At 40.3% G+C, this 25,370-nt stretch overlaps 1 protein-coding gene across 4 annotated transcripts in view; it reads right to left on the bottom strand.

Moving 5' to 3' along the window:
* dcaf1 (ddb1 and cul4 associated factor 1) overlaps positions 1-25,370 on the bottom strand; it is a 42,884-nt gene that overhangs the window by 16,474 nt on the left and 1,040 nt on the right. For 2 of the 4 annotated variants that reach the window (XM_081348147.1, XM_081348146.1), the window contains exons 2-14: positions 24,957-25,077; positions 18,902-18,978; positions 18,073-18,146; positions 16,801-16,914; positions 16,152-16,289; positions 14,282-14,794; positions 13,854-13,955; positions 13,565-13,723; positions 9,715-9,894; positions 7,812-8,021; positions 4,950-5,119; positions 4,767-4,835; positions 3,394-3,518 (exon numbers count right to left, since the gene is read on the bottom strand). In XM_081348147.1, coding sequence (XP_081204273.1) covers positions 3,394-3,518; positions 4,767-4,835; positions 4,950-5,119; positions 7,812-8,021; positions 9,715-9,894; positions 13,565-13,723; positions 13,854-13,955; positions 14,282-14,794; positions 16,152-16,289; positions 16,801-16,914; positions 18,073-18,146; positions 18,902-18,978; positions 24,957-25,072 — 2,047 coding nt within the window. In that variant the 5' untranslated portion in view covers positions 25,073-25,077. The remainder of the gene's footprint in view (positions 1-3,393; positions 3,519-4,766; positions 4,836-4,949; positions 5,120-7,811; positions 8,022-9,714; positions 9,895-13,564; positions 13,724-13,853; positions 13,956-14,281; positions 14,795-16,151; positions 16,290-16,800; positions 16,915-18,072; positions 18,147-18,901; positions 18,979-24,956; positions 25,078-25,370) is intronic. The other 2 variants (XM_081348148.1, XM_081348149.1) reach the window with 1 other exon arrangement.

Raw genomic sequence — 25,370 nt, 5'->3', positions numbered from 1 at the left:
AAAAGACTTTAAGACTAGACTAAGACTAAAACTCTTATGATATTTAGTCGACTAAAACTAGACTAAGACTAAAAGATTTCAGGTGACTAAAATGTGACTAAAACTAAATGGTGTGTTATTCAAAAGACTAAGACTAAGACTAAATCAGAATTTGCTGTCAAAATTAACACTGCATGCATCTCAGATTCTGTTAAAGTCGGCATGAAATCAAACATGCAAATTCTTGTTTTGGTTTTAATGGAATATTGCAGTGTTTATTGTAAATGATCAGTGCACATCATTATTGTTTTAGCCCTCTGGTGCTCTTCACGTGTCGGCCAAATTACCGAAATTATTTTTTTATTTCAATGAAACGATTGTACTATATTATAGTTCGATAATGTTTTTATTTAATATTTTGTGTTTTTATGGGATTTTATGGTACTAATTATATTTACGCTGTATTTATAATCCATTTATTCACTTTTTGAGCATAGACCTGAAAATTACATTTCCAACTTAAACTGTCGTAAATCTTGAATGCTTTAGAGCAACAGACTTTTAAGTTTGATCTCTTTTCAAAGACGACACTTGGCACATTATTGCTGAATAAAAAGATTTAAAAAGTGAACTTAAAAATTGCAGAAAAATCAAACTTACAGAATTTTACGTTTATTATGAAAAATTTGCAAAAATACTATTTTCAATTTTTATATGAAATATTTTCAAAAACATGTTTTACTCTTAAATTGTGAGAAAATCAAAGCCATTAATCTAAACAAGTTGTGTTCAAAATTTTAGCCTGATATCTCAAAGAATGATCTTTCAGTGAGATGTTGTTCGTCTGCAGTACCAAACGCTTCCACTAGAGGAGATTCGTCTCCTGTTCATTTCTGACCGCGAGGAGCACAAGTGTGACTATTTTTTGCAGGGCCATTTAACCTGTTCGAATCATGTCCATGATTTTTTGTGTGTGTGTGTTCACACAGTAAGTGCCAAAACCTTTACCAAGTTTCATACCATTCTGATAAAAAAAAAAAGTAAAAAATTTCAGTCAAAAATGACTGAAGAGCACCAGATGTTAATCTTGAATCAGAATTACTTCCTCTTGCTGCATCTCTCCCCTGATGAAGGCCAGAAGTGTTTCACTCGGATATACAGGACAATCGCAACTTTCATTTCATGCCGACTTAAAACGGGCTTCCACACAAGGACTCTGGTTATCAACAAACCTGGGGAACTGCAGGTTTAAAGTACCAAAGCATGACTTAAACCAACTTCGGTACATGCATGTATATACTGAATATGTACCAATATATGAAGACAGATAAATGACAGGTTAGCAGATACTGATTTTTGGTGATATGACAATAAGAAAGGAAATAAGGAAATAAACATTGTGCTGATAAAACAAAAATGTCTATATTGAATGTTAATGTTCTTAGTCTTTCCTTCTTTTGACAGGCCTAGACGGAAACTACAAGAGTTTGTTGAATTAAATGCCAGATATAGTTTAGTGTGTAATAAAAATACCAATTAGCAATTTTAACAAAAAAAAATAAATAAAGTATGCATAAAGAGGGACTTGTTTCCTTTTTTGAAACATGCAGCACTTGCATTGATTTAATTCAGATCACAGCCTTTTAAGACCTCTTAAATGTTTGTTTTTTTACCATTTAATACTTTTATGGCCTTAAATCTGATAAAACGGACCCAAGCACAGAGTAAAGTTACCTTCAAATTAGGGAAGTACGATATGTCGGCCAATATATGTTCATTTTTAATGATATTGTTATTATTTCCTCCAGCTGAGACGCTTCAGATGCGCACTGTTCAACATGATGGTGTTGAATTGCTTGAAATATGATTGTAATCACTTCAAAAAAGGAAAACACAGTTCAGTGCAACATATGCAGCGCAAGTCCGTCATATCAGCTACATACAATTATCATGAGAACATCATAACTCTGTGTTTGGGTCGTGGATTTTAATGGTGAGACTTTGTTTTTGTAATCAGGCTCTCAAACATTCTATAAAAATTTGGATTTAGATTTATCGGCCAATATATATGTTATCGGCTTACGAATATAAACAATTATCAGTATCGGACAATTTTCATTTCGGTGCATCTCTACTTGAAATGTCTGTGCCGTTAAACAACGTTATTATTCAGGCAGAAGCTTTAAGCCTCGGCTTCTGTAGGCACGAGCCCCGATGTCCACGCAGGGGTTCCCATACATTCATTAATTTGTGGCAGCCCGCCACATATCAACGCTGACCGCCACGGATTGATTCAGATTTTTTAACTATTTAATATGGGTAAAATTGTATTTTATTCGCGCTGCTTGCTCCCCCTCTCTCTCACAAACTGACAATGGAGGCGCGACTAGCCCCTCCTTCTCTTACCGCACGATCTGAATCAAAACATGAGCATGTAGAGGGCGGATTGTTGCCGGTGCTTAATGCTTATTCCCCAGAGAAGATTCCAGAATCAATCCGGAGTTGAATGGTTAGTATAATGAACACTGTTGCTCAACATAACTCTGAGAAGTTGTCTAGATGTTAAGCGCGGTCGCGTTTCATTACAGATTCGCGCAAAACTTTTGCGATTTTTTTTTCTAAATATCAATTAACGTTACAACTATTGCGAAATGACGGCGTTTCCATTAACCGATGTTATGCGACTAAAACGTAATTTGTTCCTCTCGCGATCAGTCATTCCAAAAATCATTGCAACGGACGTTGGTAGGTTCATATCACAGCCACCAGACTAGACATTATATTGTTATTATCTCCAGGTTCAGGTTGGTGTGTGTTGGTATTTGTCCACCTCAATCTCCAGGTGTGCGTGGGTGTGTGTCTGAGTCTGTGTGTGTCCACCTCCAGGTCCAGTTTGGTGTGTGTGTGTGTGTGTGTGTGTGTGTGTGAGCCTGTGTGTGTCTGAGTCTGTGTTTGGGTCTGAGTGTGTGTGTGTGTGTCTGTGTTTGAATCTGTGTGTGTGAGTCTTTTTGAATGTGTGAGTGTGTGTGAGCCTGTGTTTGAGTGTGTGAGCCTGTGTTTGAGTGTGTCATTAAGTTTGTGTGTGTTAGTTTGTGTGTGTGTCCAGTTCCAGGTCTGTGTGTGAGCAAAATTTGCAACAAAAAGTCTGTGGAGCAGTCATAGCATAGAAAGTGTAGCAATGGCAAAGTCTTTAAGTTATCTGACACTAAGTGTTGGCAATGGGAATGTGTACTTGTCAATAAAAATATATGATATATAAACTAATATATATATATATATATATATATATATTTAACTTAATCACCCCCCCCCCACCCCAGTCCCCGGTCCCCGGTCCCAAAACACCACACCACCGCAAATAGAATCTAATTCTAAGGGAAACACTGCCACGTGTGTCTGGAGAACGCCTCTCACCGACAGTGGAGATGGAGGAGCCGCTCTCGTCCAGCACCGCCACGTTCTCCGACAGCAGAACCTGAGTTTTGGGGATGACCGTCAGAATGCTCAAGATGTCCAGTGCGTACCTCACGGTGTCAGCCCTGAAACACACACACACACACACACACACACACACACACAAGAGAAGAGGTGCAACGTCCTCCTCATTACTAAAGGTTTTACACAATAGTGCAACATTTCTTGTGAAAAATGGTTAAAATCAGGTGCACATCAATCTATTATTATTATTGTTATTATTATTATTATTATTATTAATGTTTTTTTTTTTTTTTCGGAGGCTGCTGATTAAGTTGGGGTAAGGGGTAAAAACCAAAACGTCACTGTTACTATTTTTTTTTTTTTTTTTATGACTGATGTTCATGATCAGAAAAGCAAAATAAAAAAAATTAAATTATGAGTCACATGACTTGAATACTTGTGTATAGGGGTGGGCAATATGCTGAAAATGTACATCGTGTTTTGATTCACCAACAACTGACTCATGTGAGCATATTATATTGGAGAATATTGTTTTCAAAGTAGTACAGTTGCACAGTATTCTGGTGCTCAAATCAACCAGTGCCTTAAAAGCCCTTTCAAAATAAAAGTCCTGCGTCCAAATAATAGAAAGGCAAACACTACAATAGTTCTTCGTATAGAGTTTACTTGGTTTAATTGATCAAGAAGGACGGTAAACTACTGAAGATGGAGAATAGGAGCACATCGGCAAACAGAGAGTTATCGCCTGATACAAATAATAAAGTGTGTGTATGTTTTTTATATATATATATATATATATATATATATATATATATATATATATATATATATATATATATATATATATATATATATATATATATATATATATATATATATATATATATATATATATATATATATATATATATATATAATATCGGCCGATATATCAGTCTACCACTAGCAGTATGTATGTGTACAGTATACATACACACACCCCTACCTAGTGGTAGACCAATATATTTAACATAGACATGTATATAAATGAATATATATGTGCCGATATATCAGTCAACCACAAGCAATAACACTTACAAACAGAGTAGTATTGCAAGACTACTTTGTATTGTGGTACACTTGTTGTAATAGTATCATAAGAGATAAAAAGGTGTACATTGATACACTTCATAATCAACCAAACTTAAGGATATTGTGATTTCTGCTTATATTTGCACCCCTACATCAGTCCGACATGTTGCGATCCCAGAACCGGCCGAACTCGCCTCATTTTATTATCACTGACACTTTTACTCATGGAATTTGTGCAAACAGCTTGTATTTCTACTACTGCATCTACAACTCAAAACCTTTGCTTTTTGGATGCTGCTCCATTCACACCGATAGAGAGTCCAAGATGACTGCCATCAGAAAGTTTACTGCGATACATCAAACAAAATAACTGTTTGCACCTTTGATGAAACGTACACAAAAACCTCAAACAAAGCAAGCCAGACTCGTTCACTGGTTCCCAGCATTCCCTGGTTCCTCACCTGCCGTAGTAGGTCCTCCAGTCGCAGGCGATGGAGATGAGCTGCAGGAGGAGCTGCACACAGGACAGGATGTGGAAGACCTCGGCCGGCTCCCAGTACAGGCGCGCCGGCCCGAACTCGATCAGGAACTCCACCATCTCCACCACCTGCTCGTGCGTGTAGGAGCACGCCTGCAACATCCACAGGAGAAACAGCACATCAGCGTCTACTAGCGGTGCAGCGGATCACAGAGCTCACGGTTCCAGTCGTTTACGGCTTTTGAGCCACGGATCAGATCATTTGTCAGATCAGAAATAAATAAATAAATATATATTGGGGGGGGGGGGGTGACTTTGCTTTTCAGTTATTAATTAAAGCTCACTCGAAGTTCTTCGGTCCTACATCAAACACTGCTAGCCTAACTGATAAAGTTCAAACGTTATTAAAAACAAGTGAACAGTCAATAATAAAACAAGAACAAATACACAAATACTCAGAGTAAACACTAAATAATAAAGTTACAGTCTAACAGTGTTCAGGTACAGAAATTAATAATTAAGCCTAAATGTAAAATAACACTATTTGTTCACTGTAGAAATTTAATATGGTTTCATCTTCGTTAAAGCTGTATTTTATTGTTTTATTAACATTAATGACAGAGAACAGCAGGAATATTAGGCTGATGTCACTTTAAGACCGAATAAACTGACAAACATCCGGTTTCTTTCTCAACTCTTCACTCATGACAGGACCGAGAGAACACGACGGGTGTTTAGACATAATTGTGTGTGTGTGTGTGTGTCTCTCTCTCTCTCTGGGCAAGGAAACGCGAAAGAGGAATCAATTCGGTGTTGGAGCGAGTCCCTATTTTCGCCTCTTCGTCTGCATTTAAAATGGTTTGCAAGACAAAAAACGTCCAAATGATAAACTTTCACTCTATGATGGTTAAATTTAGCAGTTAATCCGCCGAATCACACGCGTGCCGAACCGTGGGTCAGCTGATCCGTACGCATCACGATCAACAGATCCGTTTCAGCCCCATCTACAACTGATTTAACTCATTTTCAGCTGACAGAGCACAAACTGGCAAGATTTCCAAGTTTAACTTCTTTCCAGAATTCTATTAATTAAAACAGGGTTACAATATTCTGTAAAATTACATTTTCAATCAGTTCTTTTTTGGGCACTTTTTTAAGGACTACAAACAGAGATCTCACTTATCAAAATGGTAAATAGATAAAAAAAAAAAAATTTTAAATGGTACAAATGAAGTGCAGCACATGAAATGACTGTAGTAACTTTAACCATTAAAACTCTGACAAAGATATCGCTTTTCTTGAAGAATGAAAGCGGTATCATATACTAGAATATTTATATGAGCAAGATCACGCTCATAGACATGTGGAATGGCTCTATACCAATATCAGACGGGTGAATCAAGATTGTTTTTAGGGATGCATGATATATCAGCCACCATATCAGTATCGGCCCATATATGTCCGATGAATAATGGATTATTTCCTTCAGCTGAGACACTTCAGATGCGCACTGTTCAACATGATGGGTTTGAATTGCTTGAAATATGATTGGAATCACTTCAGAAAAGCGCTGTGCAGCGCTGTGGCAAGTCCGTCATATCCGCTACATACAATTATAATAAGAACATTATAATTGTGTGTTTGGGACATGGATCGTAATGGTGAGACTTGTTTTTGTAATCAGGCTCTCAAGTTATGTAAAAATTTGGATTTAGATTTATCAGCAAATATATCGGTTATCGGCTTTCAAATATACAGAATTATCGGAATCGGACAAAATGTTAATATCAGTGAATCCCTAATATATAGCAGGGTCCGAAATTAACTTTTTTGGCTCACCTGCCACGGAGACTGCTAGATGAAAAAATCCACCAGCCAAGCATATATTTTACCAGCCAAAACAATAAAAATAATAAAAAGGTATTATGTTGAATACAAACATAAAAAATTGTCCAGAGCAAAATTTGACATGTATAATAAAAATAAATCTATTGATCAAAATGAGAGAAATATATGAAATTTTACTATCATAGGGGTGAAATAAAAACATTTTTTGTCAGTTTCGTTACCTGACAGAAGGCAGAATGTACTCGGTTACTTACGTAACCTCGGTTCCATGAGAGATAAGGGAACGAGTATTGCGTTGCAAACGCTATGGAAAAACTCCTTTTCTCGAGAAAAGAACGGCCATGGTGTGTAAAGAGCCTGGCCAGCGGCGGAGTACACACGATCCGCGAGTGCTGAAGACGTTCTGCACGGCTTAGATGGGTGCGCGGCCTTTGCTCTCCAAGCAGTGGGAGGACACAAATGGGCGATGCCCGCTTCTTCCAGTGGCGGGAGCTTCACATATCCTTTTCCCTCAGCGCCGTCAACAGATGAGAGCGCTAAGAGGCAGAAGAGCGTGTGCGCGCTGAAAAGGGCGTGCTGAATATTTCATATTTTGGTATGAACATTCACCCGCCAGTGTGGCGGATAGCCTTTTGTGATTTACCATCTACCCGCATTTGGTGCTTGGCGGGTGTTAATTTCGGACGTTAATATATAGTAAAGTAATTAATTCCTGTGATCAAAGCTGGTTTTCCAAATTTGTCTTTGATCACAGGAATAAATAACAGTTTACTACATACCTGTATATTCACATAGAAAACCGCTGTTTAAAAATACCTCGGTGAGCAGAAGAGACTCTTTCAAAAAAATCATTAACTTTTGACCAGTTATGTACATTTCACAACAAGGGTCCACAAGTTTCAAATCTAGCGCAGACGCAGCAGGACAGTGACATCACTGAAGTCACATGGCAGTGAGATGACCCGTCCGTCAGCGCTGCTGTGTTGAACAGACGTACCTTGTAGTACGGCTGCGGGTGTATGAGCGCTCCGCCCTCGGTCCTCTGCAGCGACTGCTTGACCTGCTCCACTTTGATGCTCAGGTGCGCCTCGAAGTACCTGCGCAGGGCCATGCAGGTGTGCTTCGCCGTCTGCCGGCTGGAGAAGATCTCGTCGTCGCTCAGCAGCGCGCCCTGGTCCTCCGGGTTCAGGATCTCCAGCGTGCTGATCTGCAACACACAGCACACGCTAACACTGTAAGAGGAGCATACGGATACTGCTTATTACACGCTTCTGCTGTAAACCCTTGAGCCTTTACTCTGGCACAAAACTGAAGTTCTTATAAGTCTGAATAAGGTCCATATTATAAATGACAAACCAATTTCATTGTCTGATGAAAGTTAAAATAATAATAAAATAGGGTTTGAATGGCATGAGGATATGGAAGCTTGTTTCCGCCATAGAATAAAACATTTTAAAAGATAATTGCGAATTTTTCTCTCACAATTGCAAGTTTACATCTCGCAAATCTGACTTTATTTCTCAGAATTGCAAGATATAAAGTCGCAATAGCGTGTGATAAAGTCAGACGTGCGAGATATAGTCAAATTCTCAATTGCATGTTTATATCATGCAATTCTGCCTTTATATCTCTCAATCGCTTGTTATAAAGTCAGAATTGTGAGATGTAAACATGCAATTGTGAGAAAAAGAAACTAGTTTCCCAGGCCAGCTGAAAACCATCAAACTAGACTAGCCTGACCAGTATAGCAGCTTGATGGCCAGCTCAGACCAGCAAACAGACTGGCTTGTTTCCAGCAGGGCATGTTTATGTTGTAGTAGAAATATCAACTTATTAGCAGAGGATAATACCTCCCCTAATATCATTATCATCGAAGGCCACCAGGCCTCAATCTGCACACAGGCCTCGTTCCTCTCTGACCACACCCGCTTCTCTTTAAAGGGACAACCCACCCAAAAACTACAATTCTATAAGATATTCAGAAGATATTTTGAAGAACGTTGCAAATCAAATTACATTTAAGGGATAGTTCACCCAAAAATGAAAATGCGGTCCTCATTTACTCACCCTCATGTTGTTCCAAACCTGTATGACTTTCTTTCTTCTGCTGAACACAAAAGAAGATATTTTAAAGAAGGTTGGTAATTAAACAGTTGCTGTTCCCCATTGACTTCCATAGTATTTTTTTTTCCTACTATGGAAGTCAATGGGGTCCATCAGTCGTTTGGTTACCGACTTTCTTCAAAATATCTTCTTTTGTGTTCAGCAGAAGAAAGAAAGTCATACAGGTTTGGAACAACATGAGGGTGAGTAAATGAGGACCGCATTTTCATTTTTGGGTGAACTATCCCTTTAAAGCCCATTGACTTCCATTGTATGGACAAAAATATATATATTTTGAGAAATCTCTCAGTTTTTGTTTATGTTCCACAAAAAAAAAAAACTCATACAGTTTTCGCCATGATGCGTAATAAAGGCATAATTTCCATGTTAATCAGAGTTTTTGTCCAAATCAGTCGACGAGCATGAGGCGGTTTCTACAACATACTAAAGTATGACAATGATAATCTCAGGTACTAATTATGTGCTTTATTTAATGTTAAAAGAATTTAGTGATAGCTTGAATATCATTTATAGCTGTACTGAGAGTGGATATGCTTGTTTCAGTCACTTAATCAGGTTAAAATGGTGTAACATTTATGAATTTGATTATGTGCTTATTCATTTGGTTGTGAGTGCAGTGAGCTTGAGCAGAGACTCCGCCCACACTCTCTTCTGATTTGCCGTGATTTCTGATTGATTGTTGCGAGTGCAGTGCACTAGATGAGACTCCGCCCACACGCTCCTCTGATTGGTTGAGAGTTTGATTGATTGATTCATACGCCGTAAGAAGAGCTCACCAGGTTGACGAGCCGGCGCAGGCCGTCCTGCTTGTCGAAGAGGTCGAGCACGGCCCTGAAGGAGAAGCAGATGGAGAAGAACATGGTGGCGTGGCAGCAGCCGGAGGCGTGGGAGCACTCGAGCAGCCACAGCGTGTAGCTCACCACCTCCGCCAGCAGCGAGTGCGGCAGCATACACACCTGCGACAGAAGAGCATACACACCTGAGTCAGGAGACCATACACACCTGCAATAATAATACACTATTTCTTATAGCGCCTTTAAAGGGGTAGTTGATTATGATTTGACTTTTCTAACTTTAGTTAGTGTGTAATGTTGCTGTTTGATCATAAACAACATCTGCAAAGTTACAGCGCTCAAAGCAAAGGGAGATATTTACTTTTAAAGAAATGGCTTTTTAAGGACTACAACAAACGGCTGGTAGAGACTACACCACATTCCTCCCGGGTAAGTGACATCACCAACCCTAGAATTTAAATAAACCCCGCCCCCTGAACACGATTTATAGATTATCAAGACAGAATATGCTAATCAATGACTTGAAGATAACTACACATAAGCTGCATAAATTCATCAACTAAACATTCAGAAATGTTCTGTTGCTTCTACATGATGTCTCTTCTTCTTGAGTCTCTCCATCATTGTCTGACTCCGGTTTGAACACAAGGCTAAAAAAAATTTTAATTTTCTGTGCATGTCTGTGTGACGTAAAAGGACACGAGCTGTTGTAGCTCCGCCCCCTGTGCCGGGAGCAGCAGCTCATTTGCATCAAAAGGGACACAAAAAAAACGGTGCGTTTTTTGCTCACCCTCAACTTTTTGATCAATAAATTCAATTTGATTAATAAGACACTATAGGGCTGTTACTAAGTAGGGCTGATCAAATTAAAAAAATTTACACTGAAAAATTTACATTGAAAAATATGTATTAAAACGGTATTAAATAATGTTATGAGGTTATTTTAAATATATTTGAACAAACAAATAAGGAATGTTGGAAATAATGATACTTTTAAACATGAAGCTAAACAGTAGGTGGCGGCAGGGGACCGTCTTAATGAGCGAGTCATTGAGTCATTTATTCAAACGATTCGTTCAAACGACTGATTCATTCATGAATGAGACAGCTGATTATGAACGAGTCATTGAATCTTTGGCTCAACCAATTTGTTCAAAACGCTGCATCATTCAGTAATGAAAACACGGTTACGTGTTCCTGTGAGATGTGTTACGGTTCTTTGTTTTGGAACTATTTTCGCTGCTGAAACAGAACAAAAACCATCAATATTGCGTCTAAAATGTAAGTGACTTAATTTAATATCTAAATATATAAAATATAAAACTCAAGCGTTAATGTGGAGCCCTGGGGTCCGTTCTTCGTACGTTGCTTAAAACATCCGAGATCAAATGAGACATCCAAGATGATATCATCGTGCTACTCATGATCTGGCTAACTCGGTTCTTCGAACACACTTGCCGGATATGATTAGTATAGCTGGATTGAGTTATCTGAGATAATTGCGCGTTCATGCTAAGTTTAAAAGGGGATATGTATCGATAGTAGAAACATTGATCAGCAACGCTGCTATTGGCTGTTCAGCGTGGCCAAAGAGCGCGCCAGAGCCCGCCTTTTAGATATTCTCTGAGCGCGCTCAGATTTTCTCCTCAGCAGAGCAAGAACTAAGTCGAAGTTTATTCGGAATTTTAATGTTTAATCAAAACGCCAAGGAACACCTCAAAGTCTGCCAAAGCCAGGAGAGAGGGCTGACAAAAAGTAGCAGACAATTTAAATCCGTTAGAAGTGGCCATGTTAGATGTTTTTATCACTTATTAGCCTATATTTTTGTATTTTAATAATTGCATAATAGCTTTGTTCATTGTAATGTCAGAGTCACCACACTAGAACATGGGAACAAATAAAAGTGAAGTACAAAAATATTCTACATAATGGTAGCCTAATTTTTAGTTATATAGTTTCTTTTATAAAAGGCACTATTAAATAAATGGTGTTCTGTTTATAAAAGCAACCAAGAAAAAGGCTGAGAAAAAAAAAGATCTTAGTAGCCTACACTGTAAAATATTTTTTGCTGCATTAAATTAAGGCCGTATAGTCATTTCAACTGTTAAATCTTGAGTAATGATGAATTGCTTTGACTTGTGAAAGTGAAAACTAATAAACTTATGTTAATGTAAAAATATTTTTCCCAAGTGTAGTTCATTGTAATGACATTACTTTTTCCTCTTTTGTGCACTTTTACATAATACACCAACACTTGTATCTGTTCCCAAGAAAGCGGTGGCTGAAATATGTGCAGTAAGTGGACATTTTCTAACTTTCCAAAGGAAAGAAAGTATAAGACTTTGTAATGTCCATTTGTTTCCATTGCACTGGACAGTGAATAAAGCCTCTCAGATAACTGTCATATGGAGGAACTAGCCTACCTGCAAGTGCATAAATAACTTTACTTCATTTATACTTGTATGCTTTATGGCTGCAATATAAGTTGCAGGATTCCACATCTATAGAAAGGCCTACAGAAGAGTCTGCACACACAGAGAGACATAGGCCTACAGGTGGGCAGTGTATAGCCAACTTTTCCTTTTTATTTGTTGCATGAGGCATGTGTCTAATATCTCTTGTTGCAGGCACTTGACCACTGGCTTTTCTTTACAAAGAACAATTGAAATAAAACTCAAGGAACTAAGCATATTTGTCTTTTATTAAACATTTAATTAAAAGTGTTTTTTTTTTTGTGGCAATGTTGTGTAATATGGCACATTTGCCAACAATGTCACAGGCCCTGTCAGGTGTGCAACCCTCAGACTTTTCAGACACTGAAATCTTCCCTTTAGTTAGCCAAAGTTCATTTCATTGTGTGCCCTTGTCCTGGCTAGAGCTGCATTGTAACTGGTTTGGGTCAGGGAATGGGGTCATAAAACACCTGTCTGCAGGAACATGTCATAATCACCTATGAAAAATGCAGTTCTGTTAGGATCAGCATAAGTGTATGTAATACAGTGAGCTTGATATTTAATTGTGGAACTTTTCTTACCACTTTCAAATAATGTGCATACATGTGAATCTCTGAAAATTCTTAAGTCATGCACAGATCCTGGCCATTTTGCTTTCACTTTTGTGATATGGAAGATTTTAGTCAACTGTCTTTTTTTTATTTAATATAATATTACTAATCTGGAATATTAAGAATCACAATAGTAACTGGGCTGCACATTTACATTGTGAACCCCCTTTCTGTTCACATAATCCCCTTCATTGAGGCCTTGATGGCAGTCTATGGTAGCCTAGTCTATGGTACCAATCACGTTAGTGAAGCCTGAGTGACATCTGTAATCGGCATGGTCATGATTGTATGATCTTCATAAAAAATTATGATAGCCTAAAAAAAAAAAAAAAAAACACTGCTTTACAACATTGGGTCTTAAGTGGCTTGGAAATGCCAAAAAACAAAACAAAAAAAATAATAATAAAAAAAAAAACTGTCTTTTAAACATAAAAGCGACAAAAAAAAAAACGACAAAAAACGACAATCTCACGAATCACGAGAAAAAATATATATCTCAGAAAGTGCTCTATCGCGCTGCGCTGGACTTCCCGTATCAGCTCCGCTTATGAAGCCGGGATCTAATCCTGTTAACATGAAATAAGCCTGCTCCCGAGCAGGTTTAAGTTTGCGCACATGTTGCTATGACAGCAAGTCCAGGAAGAGCGTTGAAGAACCAAACAATCCAAGATCATGCCAAATCGCCAACAATCAAATCCAGCTAAGTGAGTTAGCGACGTACGAAGAACGGACCCCAGGTTAAAGCCTGCGATCGTGACACCACCTCACCCGCTCCATGGCGTCCTGGTTGTACGCAAGGTAATAGAGGCACAGAGAGACGCCGGTGGCAGCCATCGAGGGCCGAGGGATCTCCAGCAGCTTCGGCACTCCTCCGTGTGCAACAAACTCGGCAGCAAACTTCTTATGGAGGAGAAGAGATGCGAGATACTGAAACACAGAGAGAGGCGCGAGAATGAGCAAACATCTCAAAACTAATAAGAAGCATAAGTCTTGAGATCAAAAGGTTTTTCTGATCATGAGAAACACACAGTTGGAGTGTGTGATGTGTGTCTGGTACCTTCAGGGCTTCAAACGTGAGCTGGACGTCGTTGGTCTGTTTCAGGTCCATGTAGTGCATCAGCAGCTCACGGGCACCGAGCTGCATGAACACGGCCAACAACTGCACACACAAACACAGCACTTTCACTCAACTTGGGGTGCAAAAATGCCTTTATTTTAGGGTGAAAATGCCTTTAAAAAAGGGAGACCACCCAGTCATCACTTATTTTAGTTCTTTCAAATCAGACACTTTACACAGAAGCAGTTCCTAAACGTCCACTTGAAACACAAATTGATCACTTTCTTGCTTTAAATGTCAGCCACAGGCATTTCATCTCAGTCATTTATAATTTAATAAATTCTATTATTCCAGTCCCTACTAACACGCTTAAAGATACCTTGGAGCCAGACCTCGGGGTGAGATTCAGTGAGTGTGTGTGGCATTACCTCCTGGTACTCTCCCAGCGGGGTGAGATACTGCAGGATCAGTCTCTGCTCGATCCCCGGCGTGAGCGGGAACAGGTGGTAGTTATTCCCGATGACCCACGGGCTCATCTCAGACCAGCTGCTGTTGGACAGCTCGCTGAAGTTGCGCTCCGGCTCCGGCAGGGAGAAGTTCAGCTTCTGCTTCACCTTCCCTCCGTTCTCCCTCTTCCTCCAGCTCCTCAAGCCCTCCACCGGTCCCTCGCTCTCCTCCAGCTCCGGCGGCACAGCCGACGCCGGCTTCATCAGGCCTTTCATGCCCGTGTTGGACCGGCCCACATTCCTCAGCGCACACACGGGCTCGGCATCCGGGTTTTCCGGGAGAGCACTGGGAACGCTGGGAGCGAACTCTCCGTCCACGGTCTCCTCGTCCAGTGGGAGCAGAGGAGCCAGACTCTTGCTCGGACGCTTGCTGTCTCTCCGGCTCTCCAACTCCTTCTCCTGAAGCTCCCTCAGTCTCTGCAGCATTAGAGGAACCTGACACACAAACATGCTTTTTTTTTAATCACAGAGTCAAAATAGACAGTATTGCAGCGTATAATATATATTCTCTAACTATGCACATCGTTGTTTTAAATTCTTGAATCAGAGTAACTTCCCCTCCCTCTTGCAACATCTCTACTCTGATGACGAGGCTGGGGCAACCGATATCGGTCAATCTCTATATTCTTGTACCATTTAAAGGTGCAGTGTGTAAGTTTAACAGCATCTAGTGGTGAGGTTGTGAACTGCACCCAACAGAAGTTACGGTGGCCGACCGGAAGTGATGTCGTCGTCTGAGACAGCAGAGAGTCGCCAGTTAAAAGATAAATTTAGAAATTATATTTACCTAATTATTCAGTAAAACGATGTTATTGTGAATATTATTGTTACTTGTTCATCTTTGTGTCAGTGTTTTATTCGCTGACTTTAGCTCGCTTCTTTACACGAAGAACAACATCGTGAGAAAACGCGTTTGTCCGTTCAGGGCCACTGTAGAAACATGTCGATGTAAGCGGACCCGCGGTGTGTGTAGAGAGAAACACCTCATTCTAAGCTAAGAAACACATAATGGTTCATTATGCTTTATACACCACTGAAAACACAGTTATGAATATGATATTGCATTTCTGTCAACAGATCCTCCCAAATATTACACAATGCACCTTTAAGACTTTTTATGGCCTTAAATTTGATTCGCAAATAAGGGACCCTTATCTAACATATACACTGCCGTTCAAAAGTTTGGGATCAGTGAGATTTTTAATGTTTTTAAAAGAAGTCTCTTCTGCTCACCAAGGCTGCATTTATTTGAGTAAAAATATAAAAAAGTAATATTGTTAAATATTATAACAATGCAAATCAGCTGTTTTCTATGTGAATATACAGTAAAGTGTCATATATTCCTGTGATCAAAGCTGAATTTTCAGCATCATTACTCCAGTCTTCAGTGTCACATGATCCTTCAGAAATCACTCTAATATGATGATTTGATGCTCAAGAATAAACATTCATTATTATTATCAGTGTTGAAAACAGCTGCGTAAAAAAAAAAAGAAAAAAAAAAAGTCAGGATTCTTTGATGAATAGAAAGTTCAAAAGAACAGCATTTATCTGAAATAGAATCATTTGTAACATTAAACTATCATTCACAAGTTTGGAGTCAGTAAGAATTGTTTTTTTTTTTTTTTTTGGGGGGGGGGGGGGTGGGGGGAGAAACTTTCTCTTCATCAAAGAATCCCGAAAAAAAAAAATGTGTACACTGAAGACTGGTTATTGTGAAGCACCCTCGAGCTTGGGAAAGCCGCTATATAAATTAAACATATTATTATGATGATATTATTCGTGGCCTCACCAGCACAGAGTTCTCCTCGCGATAGTTAGCGGCGATGTCCTGGTTCTCCATGGCTCCGGCTAGCAGGCCTGTGGCGTAGATCCTGAGCGGCTGATCCGCCTCCTGGGCCCATTTAAACAAGCGCTCCACGATACCCTCCTGTCACACACACACACTTGAGATGCGAGGAAGCAGAAGCCATAAAGCTGTGTACACCTGGCAATTTCATGCGTGTTCTGTGATTGGATGGCTATCCGATCGTGAATAGACCAGGTGTAAACGCCATCGGAAACACATTCGAGACGGATTTGAATCCGATCGCTCAAACCACATCAGGAGGAGGCCAGACGAAACTGGACAAGTGTAAACGCATCTGGCTGTTAAAACCACATATGTAAACTTTCCTCCTCCCAACAATGCTAAAAATAAACATGTGAGCATGTTATAGGCTATATGTCATGTTATAGCCAGATATGGCACCACAGATGAGGGATCTATTCATCAAGCCAACGCGTAAATCTGTACATAGAGCGGGAATTGAAGATCGGATTTATATCCGTTTTGCGAAAACACATTTATGTGACCAGGTGTAAAATGATAAACGAGATAGCTATCCGACCAGTGTTGTCGGTGTGATCAGGTGATCAGGGCTGAGTGAGGCTCACAGTACCTTCTCCTGGAAGACCACGGCGGTCTCGAGGCCAGGCATGATGTTCAGCAGGAGTCTGCAGGCCGCCGTGTTCACAGAGCCCTCACGACTGCTCATCACGTACGTGTTCACCAGCTGGAGAAGCAACACTCAACATCAGAACACAAACACATGCCCTTTTTCCGCGTTTCCACCGAAATGTTTTCCGACCCAAAATGCAAAATGTGTAACAACTTGGTTTAAATGGTTAAAGCTCTCAAAAAAATAATTAAGAAATCTGAAAAAAAATCTACTTTGTGTTTTGATTGAAATTGTATTTTTTTTTAGACACTTATGTGCCAATTCTGGGTTAACACTGCGTAACTGCCAGGCTTATTTACAGGGGTTTAATGATATCTTACATCAGGATATATGCGTACAGCAGCTCGGGTCTGACGATATGAAGTGCTGATCATGAGTAAATATATCTTCTGGTAGGACTGCACAGTTATTGACAGAGTGAGTGACTTAATAAAGACTGTGATGTGCTTGACATTAAAGAGTTATTAAAATGTCCTCTTCTGTGACTCATTGCCCTTCAACGGTCAAATACGCACAGAATTGTCAAAATGCCAGTGTGTTACAATATTACTCAAACTAAATATATTCAATGTACTTGCAGAAACGTTCACCTACAGATGAAGCAGCGTATGAACGGGCTGAGCCTGCAAGGCCCCGTCAGTAGGGGGCGCTAGAGGGACATGTGGGCTCAAACATCTCTCCTTTTCCACTTTTGCTTTACACCCCTATGGGCTGTTCATTAGATATAGTTTATTCATTATATCAGTTACATCTTTTTTTCTGTTGTCTGTGTGAGTGCATATTTATATTTTATGAAAAAAAGAAACCATCCTCAGTCCTGCCCAGTGAAAGCTGCACACTTCCATACAGCAATATAAACCACCATACAGCAAAATCTCTATTGATCAACACTTGATATCGTCACCACACCCAGTTAATAGGCATGTATCATTGTGCTAGACAAGCCAGCACTTGCAATCAGTGAAAATTTCATTTTTAAACTAAATTTTATTAACAATATTAATTGTGAAATCGGAAAACGTGAAATGTGTAGCCAGGGCCATGTGCAAGCATTATGCTGTGTATCAATTCAATTCACAATGCAATTGTGCTTGTGATTATGCATTCAATCTTATATAGCTGGACTTTAGGAAAACAAGTATGCAATCAGTGGCAATATCATTTTTAAACTAAATTTTATTAACAATATTAATTAAACTAATCCAATCTTACCGCATTCATGAAATCATCGTTCTTGAACAGGATTTTCAACAGGTGTCCCAGCATGCACTCTGGATCTGCCCGTCCTTAGAGCAAAACAAGAAGTCAATATTATAATGTTCCACCCGACACTGATGATGAAAGCAGGGCTCCACATTAGCGCTCGTCCGGGACCAGTCGAGCTTCTGAAGAGCTTTACTTGCCCGACTGATCAACTAGCCGGATTAAAACGCCAATAAGTAAATATAACCATGGAATCAGTAAAACGAGAGAATGCTTCTGGTGTTATTACATGTATTGTGAGTTGCGATTGACAGTGGATGATGTATTACTGTAACAGTGTTGAGCTGTTGAGGCTCTCAGCCTCTCGAGGAGACATCTAAACATCACAAAAGAAACTCGGTTAACAACATTAGGCCTATAAACATACAAAATGTGGAGATGTTTAGCGATCTCACACGACGAGTGCCGTTCTCCTGAACACCATCACGAGTGGAAATGTGGCACTCACTTCACTCAACAGTTCAAATGAAGTCACTTACATTTCAGTTATTGGCTGCTTTTGCTCTGTTTCAGCAATATAAAGCTTTATCCTAAATAACTGAATTTATTGATCAAATTTAGGAATTTTAAATGAAAGATGAAGCATACATTTAATAAGATTAAAGCCCTCTAAAGGTGCAGATATTGCAATATGCAGATTTAAATATATTAAAGCTGATTGAACACTAAATTATTCAGACTAAATTATATTTAAAACACAAACACAAAAAACAATCCCGGTCAAAAGCATGAGAAGGCCTAATGTGGAGCCCTGATGATGCGTGAGGTGCGGGATCACCTGGATGACGGTCATCGAACGGGTCCGGGTCGGCTTTATGATACTCCTCCGTCTCCCGCTCCACCAGATCCGAGATCCTGAGAGATCCACATGAGGATTAGCAATCTCTGACATATGAACACTGGAGTGGCATTCAGGAATACATTATGTTTTTGCTCTTAATCGATTAGTTATTGAACTAATAACAGCATATTAAATTAAAGTTCATGACATAGATAATTTGTTAAAATGCATTTACATTCATTAGCACAGCATCTGTGTGAACACGTCACTTCTGGCTGAATATGAATGAGTTTGGGAAAAGCTGCACATTACAAAACATGTCACAGTCCATCACACCGTGATCATCAGTGTTGGGGAGTTACTCTAACACACACCGTGATCAGTGTTGGGGAGTTACTCTAACACACACCGTGATCATCAGCGTTGGGGAGTTACTCTAACACACACCGTGATCAGCGTTGGGGAGTTACTCTAACACACACCGTGATCAGCGTTGGGGAGTTACTCTAACACACACCGTGATCAGTGTTGGGGAGTTACTCTAACACACACCGTGATCATCAGTGTTGGGGAGTTACTCTAACACACACCGTGATCATCAGTGTTGGGGAGTTACTCTAACACACACCGTGATCATCAGCGTTGGGGAGTTACTCTAACACACACCGTGATCAGTGTTGGGGAGTTACTCTAACACACACCGTGATCATCAGTGTTGGGGAGTTACTCTAACACACACCGTGATCATCAGTGTTGGGGAGTTACTCTAACACACACCGTGATCATCAGTGTTGGGGAGTTACTCTAACACACACCGTGATCATCAGTGTTGGGGAGTTACTCTAACACACACCGTGATCATCAGTGTTGGGGAGTTACTCTAACACACACCGTGATCATCAGTGTTGGGGAGTTACTCTAACACACACCGTGATCATCAGCGTTGGGGAGTTACTCTAACACACACCGTGATCATCAGCGTTGGGGAGTTACTCTAACACACACCGTGATCAGTGTTGGGGAGTTACTCTAACACACACCGTGATCATCAGTGTTGGGGAGTTACTCTAACACACACCGTGATCATCAGTGTTGGGGAGTTACTCTAACACACACCGTGATCATCAGTGTTGGGGAGTTACTCTAACACACACCGTGATCATCAGCGTTGGGGAGTTACTCTAACACACACCGCGATCATCAGTGTTGGGGAGTTACTCTAACACACACCGTGATCATCAGCGTTGGGGAGTTACTCTAACACACACCGTGATCATCAGTGTTGGGGAGTTACTCTAACACACACCGTGATCAGCGTTGGGGAGTTACTCTAACACACACCGTGATCAGCGTTGGGGAGTTACTCTAACACACACCGTGATCAGTGTTGGGGAGTTACTCTAACACACACCGTGATCATCAGTGTTGGGGAGTTACTCTAACACACACCGTGATCATCAGCGTTGGGGAGTTACTCTAACACACACCGTGATCATCAGCGTTGGGGAGTTACTCTAACACACACCGTGATCATCAGCGTTGGGGAGTTACTCTAACACACACCGCGATCATCAGCGTTGGGGAGTTACTCTAACACACACCGCGATCATCAGCGTTGGGGAGTTACTCTAACACACACCGTGATCATCAGCGTTGGGGAGTTACTCTAACACACACCGTGATCATCAGTGTTGGGGAGTTACTCTAACACACACCGTGATCATCAGCGTTGGGGAGTTACTCTAACACACACCGTGATCATCAGCGTTGGGGAGTTACTCTAACACACACCGTGATCATCAGCGTTGGGGAGTTACTCTAACACACACCGTGATCATCAGCGTTGGGGAGTTACTCTAACACACACCGTGATCATCAGCGTTGGGGAGTTACTCTAACACACACCGTGATCATCAGCGTTGGGGAGTTACTCTAACACACACCGTGATCATCAGCGTTGGGGAGTTACTCTAACACACACCGTGATCATCAGCGTTGGGGAGTTACTCTAACACACACCGTGATCATCAGTGTTGGGGAGTTACTCTAACACACACCGTGATCATCAGTGTTGGGGAGTTACTCTAACACACACCGTGATCATCAGTGTTGGGGAGTTACTCTAACACACACCGTGATCAGCGTTGGGGAGTTACTCTAACACACACCGTGATCATCAGTGTTGGGGAGTTACTCTAACACACACCGTGATCATCAGTGTTGGGGAGTTACTCTAACACACACCGTGATCAGCGTTGGGGAGTTACTCTAACACACACCGTGATCAGTGTTGGGGAGTTACTCTAACACACACCGTGATCATCAGTGTTGGGGAGTTACTCTAACACACACCGTGATCATCAGCGTTGGGGAGTTACTCTAACACACACCGTGATCAGTGTTGGGGAGTTACTCTAACACACACCGTGATCATCAGTGTTGGGGAGTTACTCTAACACACACCGTGATCATCAGTGTTGGGGAGTTACTCTAACACACACCGTGATCATCAGTGTTGGGGAGTTACTCTAACACACACCGTGATCATCAGTGTTGGGGAGTTACTCTAACACACACCGTGATCATCAGTGTTGGGGAGTTACTCTAACACACACCGTGATCATCAGTGTTGGGGAGTTACTCTAACACACACCGTGATCATCAGTGTTGGGGAGTTACTCTAACACACACCGTGATCATCAGTGTTGGGGAGTTACTCTAACACACACCGTGATCATCAGTGTTGGGGAGTTACTCTAACACACACCGTGATCATCAGTGTTGGGGAGTTACTCTAACACACACCGTGATCAGCGTTGGGGAGTTACTCTAACACACACCGTGATCAGTGTTGGGGAGTTACTCTAACACACACCGTGATCATCAGTGTTGGGGAGTTACTCTAACACACACCGTGATCATCAGTGTTGGGGAGTTACTCTAACACACACCGTGATCAGTGTTGGGGAGTTACTCTAACACACACCGTGATCATCAGTGTTGGGGAGTTACTCTAACACACACCGTGATCATCAGTGTTGGGGAGTTACTCTAACACACACCGTGATCAGTGTTGGGGAGTTACTCTAACACACACCGTGATCATCAGTGTTGGGGAGTTACTCTAACACACACCGTGATCAGCGTTGGGGAGTTACTCTAACACACACCGTGATCAGTGTTGGGGAGTTACTCTAACACACACCGTGATCAGTGTTGGGGAGTTACTCTAACACACACCGTGATCATCAGTGTTGGGGAGTTACTCTAACACACACCGTGATCATCAGTGTTGGGGAGTTACTCTAACACACACCGTGATCAGCGTTGGGGAGTTACTCTAACACACACCGTGATCATCAGTGTTGGGGAGTTACTCTAACACACACCGTGATCATCAGTGTTGGGGAGTTACTCTAACACACACCGTGATCAGTGTTGGGGAGTTACTCTAACACACACCGTGATCAGCGTTGGGGAGTTACTCTAACAACGTCATTAATTATTAGCTACGAATTACATCGTCAATTGTGTCGATTTCTGTACTAATTAACATCCGCCTCGGTCAGCTGAGCATGGATAGAGACGGGCTCTTCATTCTTTCACATAAATCATATAAAACTGCATAAATTATTCTTGATCTGACCAAAGTATTTACATTACATTACAACATACATTTTAAGGTTAGACGGTACATTTAGACGTTACATTTTGATGTTAAATTTCATTGCATTTATAATTTAACAATTAAAATATACAGTATTTGTTTAAATACAAAAGTCTTACAGGTTTGGAACGCAAATGCAAATTAATTTATTTAAATAAATTGTTTGGGTGAACTATACCTTAAATTAGACACATTTACTTACTTAGAAACATCTTTAATCTGTGTTTGTTCTGTTTAGTGATCGGCCGATATTGTTTGTTTTTTTTATAACTGATATTGATTATTAGCATGTTTATGTTCCATGATAAACGATGTACAGAACTGATATTTGTTTTATTTCTGTTTTTGACTATTATAACAGCACTGAACTCAACAAACTGTTTTAACACTTGTTATTTCTGTAACTTCACTAGTGCTTCTACATGAAAAACTAAGAGTCCAAAAGAGTGCAATAACGTGCCGTCACAAAGGTGTCTTTAAATAACAGCTAACAAAAAAAAATACTGTAAAAATAATTCTAACACACTCACAAAAAGAAAGAATACATAAACATTGTAAACCACCTGAATAACAAACATTGCTACTTTAATGTACTTAGAACTCATTTACATCTTAGTTTATAATAACAGCAGTGATATTAATAACAAAAGGCAAAATATATTTACAAAGTCTAATGTTTCAAATGGAGAACAAATGACAGGAGAGTCAACGTAAAATAAATGACAGTAATTAATGACTTGGTAATGCATTACACAGCCAACACTACCCATGATGCATCACACTTGTGGAGATCGGCGGCCGATATCTGATAGATTAATAACCGTCTGCATATTGGTCATCAAGGCTGATATGAAGCGCTCGTTAACTGTGTGAAGGCACTCGTCTGTTGCATAACCCAACGTTCCCTCTGGTGAAATCTAACTAAACGGGTCCTTAGGTGAGATTACGACATTAAAGCGGCGCTGTCCAATCAGATACAGGCAATGGACAGCAGGATCCTGCAGAACGTATATAGAGTTGGGTATCCGCCTTGTAGAGCTGCAGGATTAACTGTTAATGACGGTGATCTGAACACCAGTGATCTTACTCCTCAGTGACAGTGACTCTGCTCTGGCTATTAACCCTGTGATCACAGGAACACTAGATGTGTGTTCTGGTCCAGAGAGAGCCGTCGTCATGAAGAGATGTGAAACAGCTTCACTAACAGTCGTTACACGACATCCGATTCGTTACACCAGTAGGTGGCGACAGGAGACTGTTCAAATATGTGTTTGTCACTGAATCATTCACTCAAGAGATTCGTTCAGAAACACTGATTCATCCAGTAATGAAACAAGTGAAGACTTTATGAGTGAGTCATTGAATCATTCACTCATTTAAATTGTAAATAGGCCTAGATGCAACAATTAGGATGGATTCTGATTGGCTGTCAATGTTTCTATCGTTCATCCGCTGGGAAAACACTAGGGCTGGGAGAACACAGATTCACCTAGCTATCGCGATCCTTTTTTTACGATTCTAAAATAGATTTTTTTATTCCAGAATTGATATTCAAATTCAATTGTTGTTTTTTTGCCCTTGCTTGTAGACGAGGTTGACAGAAGTTAGCCACTTTCGTTCCAACAGAGGATGAAGTGTGTCGTTATCTATGAGTGTTGAGTGGTGTAATATCGTAAAGTGTGCGCGGAGGAGACGTGAGACTGAAGCACTAAAGCCCTCTGCTCATTCGCTGAGAGAGATGAGACCGCAGAGCTGCACGACTCATCTTTAAAAGACTGTGATCTCCATTCAAACACACACACAATCTTTCAGTCCGTCTGTCTAATACACCTGACAAATCATATCGCAACATTCAGATGTGTGCTGGCGCTGACCCGGAGAGAGTCGTCATGAAACCGCCTCACTAACACTCTTTTCAACCTCACAGTGTCATTATTTCTGTAATACAATAGTTCAAATGATCATAGAAGTACTTGGATAAAAGTTTAAAGTTCAAACATGAACACTGATGTCTTACGATAGCGATGAAAATCAGCTTTTGAAAGAAACTTGGCGCTTAAAATAACGCATTTGTCGATTACATAGTTTCGTCAGAGAATGTAGGACTGTGTGATGCTTCTGAAATAAACGTCAGAAAGATGTGATGAATTGTTTTTGTAAATATGACTCATCTTATACATCATGCACAGTCTGTATAAGTGTATGATTTAACTTTTCCTGATGGTCTAGTGTAAAAAAAAAAATGCAAAATCGAATCGCAATTCTTAGAAAAAATAAAAATAATAATAATAATAATATATTTATTATATATAAAGGCTATAGTTGTGTTGTGGACTCTAGAACGGTCTCAGTGAGGCTATAGTTCAGGGTCTCGGTGTTTCTCACTTAGTCAGTATGTTGAGGAGCTCGCTGGATCCCGCTTGCTGTTCCCTCTCCCACTGCTCCAGTAACGCACTGAGCTCCGCTTTAGAGTCCACACCTCCTCCATCTCCAGACGCCATCAGCCCTGAGACACACACACACACACACACACACCTCAGTGATCCTGTGCACAACCACACCTGATGTTCATGTCATTCTCCACTATAGCTGCCAAACATTAATCCATAAATAAACATACAGTCAAAACAAAAGTTATTCAGACACCAGATATAATTTGATATTTTTTCACTAGTGTGATCAGGACACTATAGTTCATTTCTGTAAGTTAGGAGAGCAAAATAAAGTAAACTGTGACATATTATACCCCAATAATTCTTCATACAGTGACTAAACTGATAGGGACACTTTGAGCTGGTC

The sequence above is a fragment of the Scardinius erythrophthalmus genome, assembly GCF_964197995.2.
Source record: "Scardinius erythrophthalmus genome assembly, chromosome: 20".
NCBI lineage: Eukaryota > Metazoa > Chordata > Actinopteri > Cypriniformes > Leuciscidae > Scardinius > Scardinius erythrophthalmus.
The sequence above is the reverse complement of the archived record's forward strand: the minus strand, read 5'-3'. Positions and strand labels throughout refer to the sequence as shown.